Consider the following 15,554-nt stretch of genomic DNA (forward strand, 5'->3'; position numbering starts at 1 on the left):
GACTACAGGCATCTACTTCAGTGCTGAATATCTGACAGCACCAGCATCCTCCATTTCCCCCAGAAGATGTGCCAACAGGCTGAAGGCACGGCATCCTTGAGGCATTCTCCGTGCAGTTATGCTACAAGATCCTGCCCTAACCGAAACAAAAAACAGGGAGCGCTGGCTTTTACCACATTCACCCCACCGACTGCACAAAGATGGGATGGGTTCAAAGACAGATGCTGAGATGCCTGCATAGCTTGTGCTGCAATCCAGCTGGAGGCTGTGGGGGGACAAACTGCTCTGGGCCTGGATCTCTTCCCCAGCACCCTGGCCTGTTTGCAGGCTGTGATGAAAGCGGAGCTTGTTTTCTTCCTGCCAGCCCCAGCCCTTGTGAAATTCACACTGCTGGGACTATCCCATGTCAGGAAAGCTCTGCTGTACAGTCCTCCTATCCATCACAAGATAAATGCAACATTTCTCAGTGTGAAGGATCACCAGCTATTTTTCACATATTGCTACGTGTTGAGAGCGTTTATGGAAACAATGGAGAAGGAGAATGGGAGAAATGGATTATTTGCTTTGTCTGGCAGCCAACCTGCTTACTGAGCTGTGGGGAGATGCAAGTCACCCCACACAGCACTGAGCCACCTCCTCCGTGGCTGTGCTGAAGGCAGTGGAAATCATTCCAGGCCCATTACTGGGAATGCTTTCTGGCACCAGCTGCTCTGAGGACAGTTCTGAAGTTGCCATTAGCCACTAACAGTGCCAGGGCAACCCTGAGTTCATCAGTTTGGGCAGAAACAAAGGAATAGAAGTACAACGGGTTTGAGTTCTGTACAATACTGCTAGGAGTCAGGAGCACGCCTGCAGAAGATGCTGTCTGCAGGTGGCAGACACACCTAACCTAAGCAATAGAGAATACTGGTTTGGCTTTTACAAAGAAAATTACAGCCTCGGTGTCAGCAATGTTAATTTCAGCTCCTGGTATCTCAGGGAAGGATGAGGTTGGAAGGACTGTGATGCCTCACTTATACTGTGGAAGGGCCACTCCACAGTGGCTCCATTTTCCTTAATTGCTTCAATCAAGGGATACAGCTACACCACACAGTCTGGAATGGGCAAATCTAACCCATCTGCCTTAGTCTTGAAAGAAAATGCTGCAGGACAGCAACAGAAAGAGGTGTCCTCTCCCTCTTTGCCCTCCAAGTACCAGGTCTCTCACTTGGATGCAGAATTGCACGGGGTCACATTTATTCACCATAAAGGCAACAAGGCAACAAACAGTGCAAAGCAGAACTCATATATGACGGGTGAACAGCTTCACATAAGGACCCTCGGATCTACATTTGTGCCAGCCTTCCCATAAAGCACGCCAAAGCCACCAGGGCTTGAGCCAAACACTGCTAAGTTCAGGCCATACCACCTGCAGAAACCAGGCTTGTGATGGCAGCGCTCCAGGAGGTGGAGAGGAGGGCAAGACAGGTTTTGAAGAGAGATGATTTCTGCAGAAAGAAATTAAGAAACTTAGAAAATGCATTCTGCCCGCAGTGTAGAAGCCAGTCTCAAGGATTCTACCATGCCCAGCTACCCAGTGGGAGAATGACTGCACCAAGAGAGCCATGCTTGGCACTGCACACATCTCCACGATAAGGATTTAACACCCAGCCACCTTCCCAGAAAGGATGTCTGCAGATTGCCGGGCCCTAATCCAAAGCAGCACTTCATCATGTTACGCTGGAAGTGTTTGAACGGTCCCACTGAAGTCATCAGCACTCTGCAGCAGAGGGGCGTAGGCTCTGCCATGGTGGAAAATGTTATTAATGTGGCCCCGAGCTGGGCTGCTCTCTGGCTGTAAGGCTGCTGCTGTTTGGTGCTCGGGCTGCTGTTGACCCCTCCATCATTCCTGTTCGTTACAGGGAGACGCTATTTGGCTTTCCCCATCGACGGGCCCTTTGATGTAGCTGCCATCACAGGAGTTGTTGCTGGGACAGCACATCAAGCTTTACCATCTGGAAGGACTTCACAGAGAGAGGAAGCATATTTCTTGCCTTTTGTTGATCTAAGAGCGTATATTTCTCTTTTTCTCTCCCAAACTGGAGGATTCAACTGCGTCAGAGATACCGAGACTTCCACATGTGCTGGATGAGGAGTGGATAAGCACGCTTGTTTCCTTGAGAGTCATATTAAAGCCGGAGAAGCTGCTGATTCTGCTTCACGGACTGTTAGGAGAGCTGGGGATCTTCAGATGTGGGGAGAGGGAATTCAGCTCCTGGGACCTGCTGCAGGCTCTAAAGCCTTCGCAGCATGCACAGTTATTAGCAAATGATGAGGGAAGGTCAGTTTGATGGAGGTTTTCTTTTAAGGAGAATGTCTAAGATGTTTCTAAACAAAACATGAAAGAACTTTCCCTTTCTTATAAATACAAAATCTTTAACAATATACCCAATGAGCTTCCTCCTCACACCACCGTGCACTAAATCATGTACTGCTAGGCAGCTATTTCAAAACAAAATGAGAAGGATCTTAAAAGAAAAAGGCTTCATTACAACAAGGAAAATACAGTGACAGATGAGGGCAAGGGACTGCAAAGCGGAGGGAAATGGATAAAGATTTTTTACACTCAAAACATGAGCTTGCAATCAAAAATAAGAGAAGAACCTCTGGAAGAGATCAAAATCAGTAAGGATCACTAGATTACATGCACTAGATTACAGACTCTCAAAGCCTTTTGCTAAAATCCTCTTCTAATTATCCTGGATTATCTCAGGCTCAGTGCATGTAAGCCATAGATTAAGAAAAGTGTGTGTGCTGCGGAGAAGTGAAGGTAATGGCGCTAAGTGAAAATACTGCTCTTGCAGATGTTGCTGAAGATCAGTGGGAATAAACGACTGTTGTTTAAATCAGAGCTCACATCTGTTGATACAAGTGGTTCTGTGGTTTCTTCCCTCTCTGCTAGGACTGGGACATGTGCAGGTGGGGAGGTTTCTTAGTGTCAGCTATGACGATGTGAGGGCTTCTCCTTGTATTAAACGAACTGAAGAGGAAAAGAACCAACAGTTTCCAACCATACAACAAACTTTCCTCATTGATCTCGTGATGCTGTGACTTTGTTTTAGTAGGGAGATCAAAAGGTGTCACGTGCTGAACTGATCTGCCCTAAACCTTTTCCTTCTCCTTCACAAAACTCCTGCTGTAACACTTGTGCTAGCACAAAGAACGAGTGCAAATTCACAGCTTCCCTCATCATTTAAAGCAGAACATAAAGGCTGATGTATCTTGCTTGCCCCAGAACACCTGGCAGGCCTGAGCAAAGTTCTGAACACCACCACAGTAGCCTAACGCTAACCCTACCCCACAGCCCTAATGAGGAGATGAAAAGGCAAAGCGACACTGCCATGTCATTTTGTGCACTGCCTTACTATTTAGCTTCGTGTTCTCGTGTTGTCGATATTCCTCTGCAGTCAGCTTTTGTTTTCATGGCCCTGAATAAATTCCACACCATCACCAGCATGTGCTTACAGACCAATTCTGTCTGCTGCTTCCTATCTTCTAATCAGTGATGTATCCAAAAGAGGATCTCTCCCAACTTACTCCACAGTAGCCTGATTTTTTAAAACCTTTATTTTTTTCTTTATGGATCACGTTAGCCCCCTGGCAAGCATTTGCCAGAACAGTATAGAGTGTTCTGGATCAAATCCTCCTTATGAAGCAGTCAGCCAGCTGGAAAGCTGTCTACTGCCTTGGTGACCCATGAATTATTCACCAGGCTGCACTTATTAAGTGACAGAGTCCTGAAATAAATCCCTTCTCCTTCAGCTCTGGGCTACAAACCAGATGTCCCACAGGTGCTTGGATCATCTCGTGTGCCTGATGCTCCCTTACCAGTAAAACCAGTGCAAAGTGATTGGAGCTCACACCAACTTCTGACACCACCAGAGCTGCCTCTCCACAACCTCCTCAGCTTGTAAGTAAAAGACAAAACGAAGACTGATGACTGTTTAAAAGCAAGTCGAGCTCTGCCAACCTGGTGTTCCTGAACAAGGGAGGGTCGAAATACAGCTCTGATGCTCCTCATCCATCAGAGGAGCCATACTGACACCTTGCAGCTCGCCAACAGCAGCAGAACCCCCAAGCATTCTTGCTAAGTCAATTTAAGATTATTCAATTATACCACAACAAGCACTTGATCTCTCAGCAGTCTTCACATGCTGAAAACTTCTCAGGCTTGCATCATACTTCCTCTCTCACTGCAGTTCTCCACAACTGATATTCTACCCTGGGCTCAGATGTTTTAAAGTCGTTTTATTTCTTCAAAAAAAATACCATACATGTCTCAAAAATGTCTCGTCATCCCCTTTAATGCTGAAAATAACTTGTTTTTCATCTGCTACTGAGAGGCGTGCTCTGTGGCCCGACTAAAATCCCACTGTAGGGCTTCTTCCAACGTTTTCCCATAGCAAATCAAACCAAGAGCAACTCATCTGACAGAACTGGCATGCTAACAAAGACTGCAGTTTTCCCTGTATTTCTTCAATAAACACGCAATGTGTTGCTAAGCCAGCTTTCTTGACAGATCTCACACTTTGAAGGACAGCAGAAAACAGGATTGAAAGGAGCTTGTGCGATCGGTGTGCAGATCTCCTGCCCCAAAGGAGGGAAGAACCACTTCAACCCACCCAAGTGCGTAATGCTCAATGTGCTATAGCCCATCGCTGCATGCCGTGGCCTCATTTTCCCCACAGATAAATAGCTGCAGCACACATACTAATCAGAAATGCATCCCCAAAAGCCGTGAGGAATCTGCTCTCCTGCAAGCAGAAGCTCACAAAAAGCTAGTGCTGCCTTCCAATGGAACTGGGGGAAGGAAAACCAAGCAAAAACAACCACAGTGTGTTGTTTTTTTTCCCCCATGAAAAACCTGACAAGCACGTTGTTGATGACTGCTAAGTTACTGGTTACACAAAGCTCTTCCTACATAACTTGAAAGCATCTGTCGGGATGACTGAAATGCTGCAGAGAAGTGGAAAACACTTTTATTTCATATTTAAGGCTCAGTGGAGACCAGCAAGCAGCAAGCAGTATCTTTATCAGCAGTGTATCAGGAATAGCAGCGCCATGGTGCTTCCTGCCCTGATTTAGGACTTAATGCAAGACTTGTGGGACCGCGTTAGGCTCAGGCACTGTCTCTACTTGTTACCATTCAGTCTTCATTTGCAAATGATAATTTTTTTGCTTTGAATGGCATGCCTGACTGCAGGGCAGGGTAAATCCAAACCTTTTATACTGCGGCCAAAAATTTGTCATGAATTAGGAAGACTGCAGCATATTTACAATACAAAATAAAATATCTCTACGAGCGCTCAGTTGTGGCGGTACGAATAAATGCCGATTCTTCTTCTTCTTCTTCTTTTTTCTTTTCCCTGACGGGATAATTTTCAAAGCAGTGATTTTGCAAAGACTCAGGAAGAAAACAATTTTGTTTCATTTCCATAACAGAATCCAGACCTCCGAATTCAACCTCACGAGCTACAATTATGCATAAGAACTACCGCTGTGAATTTTCAAACACAGTGCCTTTTATTGTCTCTTCTCATTCATTTTTCCCCCTCCTGCTCTATGAGGGTTTTTCTAGTGTCACCCCGCACAGAAACCTTGGAGCTGAAAGGAAAACTTTCAAGGTTTCAGGCTCCAAACAACAAACCCAAACCTTCAGCACAAGGCACTGGAATGATATTCCCTCTTTTTGGACTCCAGGGAATAAATGTCTATTTTTTGGTGTTGTTTTAACTATACGAAATCTTGACAGATGAAAACTAATGTTCTGTGATGGGTGGATGAATATTTCAGTCGTTTCTTTCAGAATTCAGCCTCAAAAAAATGAATGACGCCGAATACAGACGAGTGCAATTTAACCCTCATAGATTACACTGCGAGACTTTTCATTCCAGGACAAAAACACAGCCCAGATGCAAACACCTCACTATTAACTGAAACTTCCCAAACACTGTCCTGCAGTATCACTATTTTGTTACTAAATCTTCCACCTGCGCTACGAGACAGGCAGCTCTGAAGCACCAACACCAAAGACGAAACACCCACGCAGCACAAACATCACATCTTGCTTTCTGTGTGGTTGTGGTACACTTCTGGATTCAAAGGCTGCTTTAAAATTCAGTAACCTCTTAGACATTAAACATCACTGCCTGGGAAATGAGGTTTCTTGTCCCCAAAGCCAGAGACGAAACATGCCTATGAATGTCACCCACGCTTCAGTGCTCCAAATAGTTTCAAATCATCGCACTGCTTTTGAAGAAAGGCACGTGAGGCTGTCACTGCAAACCCACACCCCAGGCAGACCCTGTTTATGGAGAGCATCTGGTAGCAATTACCCACTTGATGGAATGCAAAGCATCGATTTTTGTTACCGATGGGACTAGGAGAACAAACAGGACATTATTTACACATTAAAGAGAGTACTCACCCCGACACCACCGCAAGGAAGCCTGACAAACATCGACGTTAGAGAACCTGTAGGAAAAAAAACACACATATCCAGTAAGTCAAAAAGTCAAAGTTCACCAGATTGCGGCCCAATTTTATGGCAATGCTGCAATCTTTCTGAGCACAGTAACAGACCACGGTTTTCTTGCAATTTTCAGAAGACACGCAGCCAAGCCCATTATATTACAACGTGGGCATAAACAATATACACACTTGGACATGTTCAAAAGCCTCTCTGACATAAAAGCCTTCTATAAATCACCCATCTTTATGCAACAGTTCTGTACTGTTCCACATTTCGGGCAATCATGCTGCCTATAAATGATTGAGATGCTACCAACGACTGCTCAGCATGTCTGAGGTGAACGTTTTAACCACTTTCAACTGAAAGAGGATGGAAATCATGAAAACCCTCTAATTATCAGTCATCTGCACAGGCACTAGAAGACTTTTGAGTCTTCATAGAAGACAGGCAGACAAAAAATAAACCGGTGGCAAGCAAACGCAACATGTTTTTAACTGAAAGAGCAAAGCCAACGTTAATAATTTGGGAAAAAATGAAGAAAGCCATCTGCAGAAATAATTCTGTAACTATAATGAGTCTAACATCACTTCCTCAGCTTGTGTAGCAGCAATATTATCCACTGAAAACGTTGCATATTTATAAACCATACACTGAAAACTCTCACATCTCTATTGCTACCCTTTGTTCATGACTTGTATGTGCATCTATGCACAATGGGCAAGCAGGGAGAAGAAAATATGCACGTGTGAGCACCATAAAAGATCTACAGTACAGTGCCAGAGATTCATTTGTCTGATACCTCTTTAAAACTAATGAATGCTAACAGTTAAATAAACTGGGTTGAGTTGTTTTTTTTTTCCACTGAACCAGGTTCCTGCTCTGTTCATGTCAATATTGGAGGAAAAAAATTCCCTTCAGTGTTAACCAGCATCATTGCTGAGCGTGAATTAGTCGTGAAAGGAGGCACAAGTTGCTGAGGACCATGCTAGTGTCAAATGCACTGCAGACACATACACTGTCCCTTGACTGGGAGTGGAGTTAGTGCATCTGTATTATCAACCCAAGTGCATAAAGAGACTCACTCTGTGATTAGATCCACATGAAAACTCTTAGCTCATCCTGCTTTAGACCTCCTGTCACATCTTTCACTGCTAATCCACCTATTATTTCAATATTTATCTTCTTGACTACAATTTATGATTGCTATCCTCAAATTAAAAGCAGCCTTATTTGCCTGGATTTAAGCTTGTTCAACAGGTTCCAAAGCTCCACAGTGTCAAATGATAAATGGATTCATATTCTTCATCTTGAGACTTTCAAGGGCTAAAGCAGAGTAGAGTCATACAGCCTGCCACCTTCAAGCCCCTCTGATATAACACAGCAAAGATCCCTGTAATGCCCAAAGGGGGGTCAGCCTCTTCTCCCATGTGACTGGTGATAGCAGAAGACGTAAGGGCATTATGCTGTACCAGGGAAGGTATGGGCTGTATACTAGGAAAAACTCCTTCTCAGAAAGAGTGGTGAGGTATTGGAATAGCTTGTCTGAGGAGGTGATGGAGTCACCATCCCTGGAGGTGATCCAGAGCCATGGAGATGTGGTACTTGAGGGATGTGATCAGTGGGCATGGTGGGGATGGGCTGTCACTGGACCAGATGACCATAGAGGTCTTTTTCAACCTGAATGATTCTAGAAGGCTTTCGGGTTGATTAAACATGATTCCTCCTTGGTGAGTTTATGTTGACTGCTCCTAATATCCTTCTCTTCCACTTGCTTGGAGATGGTGTCCAGAACAAGTTGTTCCATCACCTTTCCAGGGATGGGGGTGATTCTGACTGGCCTGTAGTTTACTCAATGCTCTTTACGCTTTTTGAAAACTGGGGTGACACTGCCCAACCTCCAGTCTTCAGGCACCTCTCCCATTTGCCAGGACCTTTCAAAGATGATATAGAGTGATTCAGCAATCACCTCTGACAGTTCTCAATGCACACATGGTTGCACCTCATCAGGGCCCAGGGATATGCAAGTGTTGATTTTAGCTACATGCTCTCTCACCAGATTCACCTCAACCAATGGAAAGTTTTCTTTTACTAAGTCTCTCTCTCTTATCTCCAGGGTCTAGGTATCTTGAGGGTTAGTCTTAGCATTAAAGATGGAAGCAAAGAAGGCATTCAGAATCTCTGCCTTCTCAGTGCCCCCTGTTACCAAGGCACCCACCTCATTTAGTTGAGGACCCACATTTTCCCTAGTCTTCCTTTACTGTTGACATACTTAAACTTTTCTTTTTATTCTTTACCTTTGGAAGGTTTAATTCCAAGAGGGCCTTAACCTTCTTTGCTGCATCCCTACAGGCCCTGACAGCATTCCTATATTCTTCCCAGGTGGACAGGACCTTTTTCCACATTTCATGAACCTTCTTCTGCCCTTTCAGTTCATCTAGCCATCACATTCCTGACCTGCCTTCCCTGTTAGTAAAAACAAGGCCAAGTAGCATGCTCCTCCTCATCGGCGCTTGCACCACCTGCACCAAAAAGTTACCAACATGCTGCAGGAACTGGACCTTGTGTGCCTGGCCAGCTTGCTCCCCAGAACACTTCTGCCCCACTTGCATTCCATCTGATGCCCACATACATGGTCTCTCAAAGGCCTACCCAAGATCACAGTGCCCAAAACCTTGATCCCAACTCCATCTCCTCAGGCAGTAATTTACCAGATCTATCTTCCTCCTTCCTTCCAGGATCCAGCTTGGGAGGACAGAGGAGAACACTACTTGTGCTCCTGATTGCTTTAGTGTCTTTCCAAGGGATGCGAAGCCCCCTTTAATATTCCATAGTTTCCTTGTTGAAGCCTCATCTGACCCTACTTGACTGACAACAAGCAGACAGTAGTCATCTTGTTTTATCAGATGTGGTAGAGTCCTCTTATCATCTCTGACACATGCCCCTATAAGACAGCAATGCTTCTTGGAGAGGCTATCTAGGCAGCAAACAGAGGCCTCAGTGCCTCCCAGCAAGGAGTCCCCAGTTACTAAGACTCTTTTTTTGGTAGAACTAGTTTTAATATGATACTTTGGCTGGACCTGTACTACATGCTTACTGCATCCTGGGCTCTGTCTGGTATCCAGGCACTCTTTTTGTTTCCAGCCCCAGAGCCTTGTATCTGTTGCTCAGGGAGACTGTGCAGGTAGGAGGAAAACGTCTCCTTCTGCTCCAAGCAATCCTTGTTTTCATCTTTCAGCTTTACAAGTTCTTCCTTCTAGGCTGAGATTTCTCATGCTTTTTCTTGCTCATAGACATATCAAAGGCAAAGAGATTATACAGAGGCAGTTACCCCATCGCAGTCATATATGTGTCAAGACACTCAGGTCTTCCAAGCTAACATTTGCATATGTGAGCCTCATGAGAAGCTTTGGTCTCAGACTTCAAACCTGCCATACATTTAGCCCACAAATGTATTTAAAAGAACCCCATAAAGCTGTTATGTACATTTAAAAGCCTTTTAAACTTCCAAAAAGAGAGCACAGCTGAAGAAGGGGATGCTTACAGGCTTGTTCACCTCTCTGTACAGATACATACACCCTTCTTGAGGGTGTTCCCAACACATCAGAAGCTGTTCTCTTTGCTCCAGCCCAGAACTATGGAAGCCAACAAGTTAGCCAACAAGTACTGGTTTCTGGGACAGAGTTGCTCTGCTGTCATCTCAGCTAAGTGCTACCAAAATTCCCTTGCAACTAACAATCTCAACGTTTTCAGCCTCAAACAGTAACAGAAAAGCTGCTGGGCAATGCTGGGCCATGGCTGTAGCCTCAGCCAAACTCTGGTCTCACCCACAAATAGGTTATTCTTGGAACTGATTTATCAGGAGTACAGCCCCTTGACAACTTAATGTTCTTAGCAAATTACACATAAGCATGCAACTCTTTGTACTGGAATGCCCTCAGGTGTTAGAACTATTTTTATTCACCAGAGGAAACTTAATTTCCTCTATTTTAAAACGTGTAACTGAAAGACATGTGGGGTGCACAGCAAACCTACTGAAGTACTCAAGGGTAGAGCTCTCTAAATGGGTTTGTTTCAGCCAAAATGTGGGAATCCCAATGAACTTTCTCCCTGCAAATCCACCCGTGGAACTACTGATATGGGTTGTGCCAAGAGTTGAATGGGAATGACCGAGTCTTTTGAGAGGACCTGACATCTGAACTAGAAGGAAACAGTTACAGTGTTATCCCAGTCCACTCTAAAAAGGTATTTACATCTTGCAAGAGGTGCCAAATGATTGACTTTAAGCTGCTTCTGAAGGAGTGAGTGTAGGGTGATCCACAGCTTCTTCCAACCCCACCTGATCCAGGTCGGTGAAGCCAACAGTGCTGAAGGACTGCCTGCATCCTGCCATGAGGAATCCATGGGGACAGGTCATCATCTTCAGCTCTGCTTCATCACCATCAGTCAGAGTGAAGGTGGTGCAAGTGCAAATGAGGAGCTCTCTTAGATTTGCAGGGGAAATTTATACCCTGTTTCTTTGGACTGATGGATACGCCTTATGCAAAGCAAGAGTTTTACACAACCAATGATAAGACATCATAAATTTCTTAAACTGTATATACTAATTGCACTATCATTCAGCTTGAGATGTCTATTTTTCATTTCTCTGGGTTTTAAAGAGATGGCAACTCAGCTATAAATACAGTGCTAATTACATGTTTAAACAACTGGCTAATAGCTTTCCTCTTCGGGGATCTAATGTACATACTGAATATGTTGCAAAAATCTTTCCAGCTCTTTTGCTATGACTACTGCAATGTGCAGGTCATCAAGTTAATCCTCTTTTTATATCATTCAAAGTGAAGCTAATCCCAAAATAAACATTGTAAACTTCTAGATTCCAGAACTGGCTTTTTGCTGATCCCTCCAGCAGAACTTCACAAACTGCCCCTCCAGCCTATTACCTCCTGCTGTGAAGAGGAAAAAGCAAAGGGAGAAGAAGATGCTCCACGATGGTAAGGTGCCAAAATCAGTGTGAATTGGTTGCTCTGGTTGGAAACGGCTATCCGAACAACCACCCTCCAGATAGTCTGCAAGGAAAAAGCCTACATTCTATAGCAGAAGCAGCCCTGCTTCAGGAAGACCCAGTCCCCAGTGAAAGGAATAAACAATCTTGTCCAAAATTAAACAAATGCAGGACTATCTAAGAGGCCCCTGCATCTTTCTTGTGGATTATCCATACAGTCCTGACATCTATTTGTTGATGTCTGTGCAGCTGGTTGGTGCTGCAGATCCAGGTCCTTAGCCGGGTATTCCGGTTCCTATCAGGCAAAGGAGAGCCTTCTAACACACAGAGCAAAGATATAATAGACTCTTAATTATCTTTTCTCCTCAGAGAGGTTGTTTTTAGGTTTTAAAGGCATTCACTCAAGGAAGCTGTAGCTAGCTGAGGTTTAGGGATCTACCCAAAGAAAGGACGATGTATAACTCAAGGCAATGCTGACAGTTGTGGGGGAAAAATCGTCTTGGTAACTGCCTATAGCTGGGGCAGGTGGGAGCACCAAGTGCCCACCTTTCACACCAGCGGGACTAAGGGGTCACCAGAACTGGGGCAGTGGGCAGTAGTGTGAACGCTGGGGGTCAGGAAGGGGAGCCCACCCCATGGTGAACAATACCTAGGAGTTTCTTGCTGTCCAGTTTCTGTCTGTTCAGAGGGTTTGTGCCGTACAGCAGCGTATGAGCTTCCGAGTGAACTGTCTGCAGCTCTTCTAGAGTTGCTTTTCTTCCACGAATGCACTGAAAGAGGAAAGAAAAGGAGCGATGAGATCACTGGTTTCACGCTCAGCTCTCATTGTCTTTTGCACTGGGAGCTTCCAACTGCCTCCAAAACGGTGGCAAGGGGAATGTGCACAGAGTCAACAAGTGCTGAGGCTTGAGGTGGCCGCTGGAGAGAGGGGAAGGAGTTACTTTGAAACAGGATTGGTTTTGCTTCAGAAATTTGCATGCACTCATCTCTCCAGAAAAAAAAAAAAAAAAAAGAAAAAAAAAAGATAAACAGAATTACTTCACAATACTGTTTTCTTTCTATGCAAATAGTAGAACAAAAGTAGTTGGCAATAAGCTGGAAGCTCTGAAAGCCTCTTGTGGAGATCCCGGGGTCACTCTCATGCAGACACATCCCTTGTCACCCAGCATGTGCTGCACAGTCTGTGCAGGAAAGTGTATGCACACAAATGCCCGTGCACCGCACAGCCCCTGTCACCAGCCCCTCCATGTACCCAGCAAGGTCTGCAAAATAAACTTGAGGGAATTGCATCTCTAAACTTCAGCAGAAGCCCTCATCACGTGTTTCAAAGCACGCAGGAAATCCTTTTGTGAAGGCGTTTCAGCCATAAGGCAGCAGAAATCAAAGCACTGCAGGAGTGCTCGTGCGCTCTGGCTCTCGTAATTTTGGCATCTCTGCTCTCCAGTTCCTCTTTCATTTTCTCTGTGCTCTGCTCCACCACCTAGCATTTCCTGGGGTTAATGATGAGGCAAAAATACACCATCCCATTAAAGAGGCAATAATCACAAAAATGCTAGACCCAGAAGGGATGGAAATATCTGGCAAATCCCCCTTGAGCTTTCATCCTGTCTTCCTTTTTTGTTCATGGTAAGCCTCTCTCAGTTACCCTTAGAGGCTTTTACAGCTTCCCTTTTGCCCACATGCCAATTCCTTCCCTTTGAACGAGACGTACTGACCCATTTTCAGCTGCTACATTTAGCGGACAGACAGAAATAGTTGGTTGTATTTCTTGGCATCCTGTGGATGCACAAGAACAGCCGCCCACTGCAATAAGGTGCCAGCTCCTCTGTGGATGTTCCTGGTTAACAAAGGTGCCCTACAAGCCCATTGAAGGTCTGTGCTCTGCATCAGGGTGTGGGGACCTCCCTCCCTCATAGCAGTATGAATGGAATGGCAGCTGCAAGGATGGAGAAGTTTCTTATGCGCTTCCAGTGAAATGCGTGCGAGGAAAAAGCTACTTCTTATTGAAACAAGCAATGGCACAGCAAGTATTAACTGACTGCACAGGACTGTGCCTCAGATGCTTTTGCACCATTCTTACCTCCCACTTCACAAGCCAGTATCTTTATCCTCAGTTCTAATGCAAAGATACCCAGAAAATGAACTCAATCCCCACCCAGACTAAAGAAGGAACAAAACATTCCTCAGATATGGATGATGGGTTTTCCAAACCTATCACAACATGTCATTCAGCGTACTGTCCACGCCCCAAATCTGAGCAGTTCTTCAAGAGCTCTTAACCTGATACCTGGTTAGTCTGAGCACTCCGTAGTGCTTAGGATGAGAAGAAATGGTCTCAGATTATGCTAGAGGAGTTTTCAATTGGATATTCACTGAGTGGGTGCTCAGGCATTGGAAAGGGCTGCACAGGAAGACTACCATCCCTGGAAGTGTTCAAGAGATGTGTGTGTGTGGTGCTTAGGGGCATGGGTTAGTGGCAGACTTAGCATTTGTGGATGGCTGGACTTATGGTCTTAAGGGTCTTTCCCAACCTAAATGATTCTATGATCCTATCCAGCTTCTCACTCTGCATTAACACCCCTATAGCCTAGCCCACTTCCTGGCTATCAGAACCTCGCTTTTCAGCTCAGCAGTTGGCTTCTTAACCCTAATGGAACTCTTCATCTACTTCCTTTGTGCCTTCTTTTGCACAGAACTTGACCTTCACAGTGTCTCTTGTGCTTCCTTCTATTTCTTCATACCTAGTTTTCTCTCCTTTCAAACCACAAAATGCTACTCTCTTGGTTCACATTTTATACACCCTTTCACCCAACGAAGTTTCAATAGGAAAGGACATGAAACTTGAGGGACAGCGACCCAGATCTTGTCCCACCTTCACTCCTCCCTCTGTGCAACACGAAGCTGTGAAATGGCAACAAAGCCACAGGACTGCCTCAATGCAATGAGAAATTTCTGGTGCAAGGCTGATGCCCAGCAGTTCTGCAGTGTCAGAGCAGTGACCAATGGGGCCTTCAAGCCAAACATGAGAACCATGCATTGTCAGGAGCTGTGTGTGCATCTCTGTTCCAGCAGATGGCCCAGCCCAAGCTCTATTTTATCACGTCTGCCCTCTGCAGCTCCAATTAACCCGAGGGCTTCAGCCAGCAGTGCTCATAGTCTGAACAGCACAGGATTGCTGCCAAGATGTGCCTGGAGACAGACGCAGGAACTAACTCTTCTCAGTCCTGGTCAGGCAGTCGGAAGGTTTGATTACGTCCAAAACACACAACAAAACCTATTGATTTCCTGTGCTTCTGATGAAGGCTGAGAGGATTCCGCTATACAGCAATTGTGGGTTTTCATTTGGGGGAGAGCCTATTTTATTGCGATTGCTTCAATTAGTGTAATTGTTGCTTTTAAATTCCGAACATATACCAGAGTAATTGCCGTATTTTATTAAGCTAACTTAATTAAACATGTCATGCTCTAAACCACGGATGTCATTAAGCTTGGATAACTTCTTCCACTCCAAAGGGTCATCGTGAAACTCATGCAAACCTGTTGGACCTTTTACCCATCACACTGCAAATGTGCTGCACATCTTCCCCTCAGCTGGATGTAAAATGGTTTTTGGACAACTTCAGCAAATACGTATCTGTTTCACTGCTGAAAAATGAGGGGAGTGGGTGGGCGGGAAGTGCTCTGCTTTTTCTGTTCTAAAAATATTCATGCCCCTTCTGGATCCTTTCTATTGCCTGCAAGAGAAATGACAGGAACTCGGTGCTTGGCGGGTTGTGCAGGAGCCTCCCGGGTTGCTCAATGAAAATGGGTTTTCACATATCTGAAATATCAAAGCACGCATTTCTTTTCTGTTTTTGCATGCATAACGAAATATTTATCTGTGAGCCCTTTTCTGGCACCAGGCATGTGCACAACAGAGCCACCAAAAGAACATTTCCAGGAGACAGACACAGAAGTGTTTGAGCTGTTGTGTGAGGACCAAGCATTGAGCTGCTTCTGGAAGAGGAATGAGGGTCCCAATGGAGCTGTGTGGTCCCA

General features: G+C 45.0%; 1 protein-coding gene across 8 annotated transcripts in view; it reads right to left on the bottom strand.

The window, feature by feature from the left end:
• The window catches only part of HDAC4 (histone deacetylase 4), a 194,254-nt gene that overhangs the window by 21,634 nt on the left and 157,066 nt on the right, over positions 1 to 15,554 (bottom strand). For all 8 annotated transcript variants that reach the window (XM_072341105.1, XM_072341103.1, XM_072341104.1 and 5 more), the window contains 2 exons: positions 12,166 to 12,286; positions 6,467 to 6,513 (listed from right to left, as the gene is read on the bottom strand). In XM_072341105.1, the coding sequence (XP_072197206.1) occupies positions 6,467 to 6,513; positions 12,166 to 12,286 (168 nt within the window). The remainder of the gene's footprint in view (positions 1 to 6,466; positions 6,514 to 12,165; positions 12,287 to 15,554) is intronic.

Source organism: Excalfactoria chinensis, chromosome 7 (assembly GCF_039878825.1).
Source record: "Excalfactoria chinensis isolate bCotChi1 chromosome 7, bCotChi1.hap2, whole genome shotgun sequence".
NCBI classification, from domain to species: Eukaryota; Metazoa; Chordata; class Aves; order Galliformes; family Phasianidae; genus Excalfactoria; species Excalfactoria chinensis.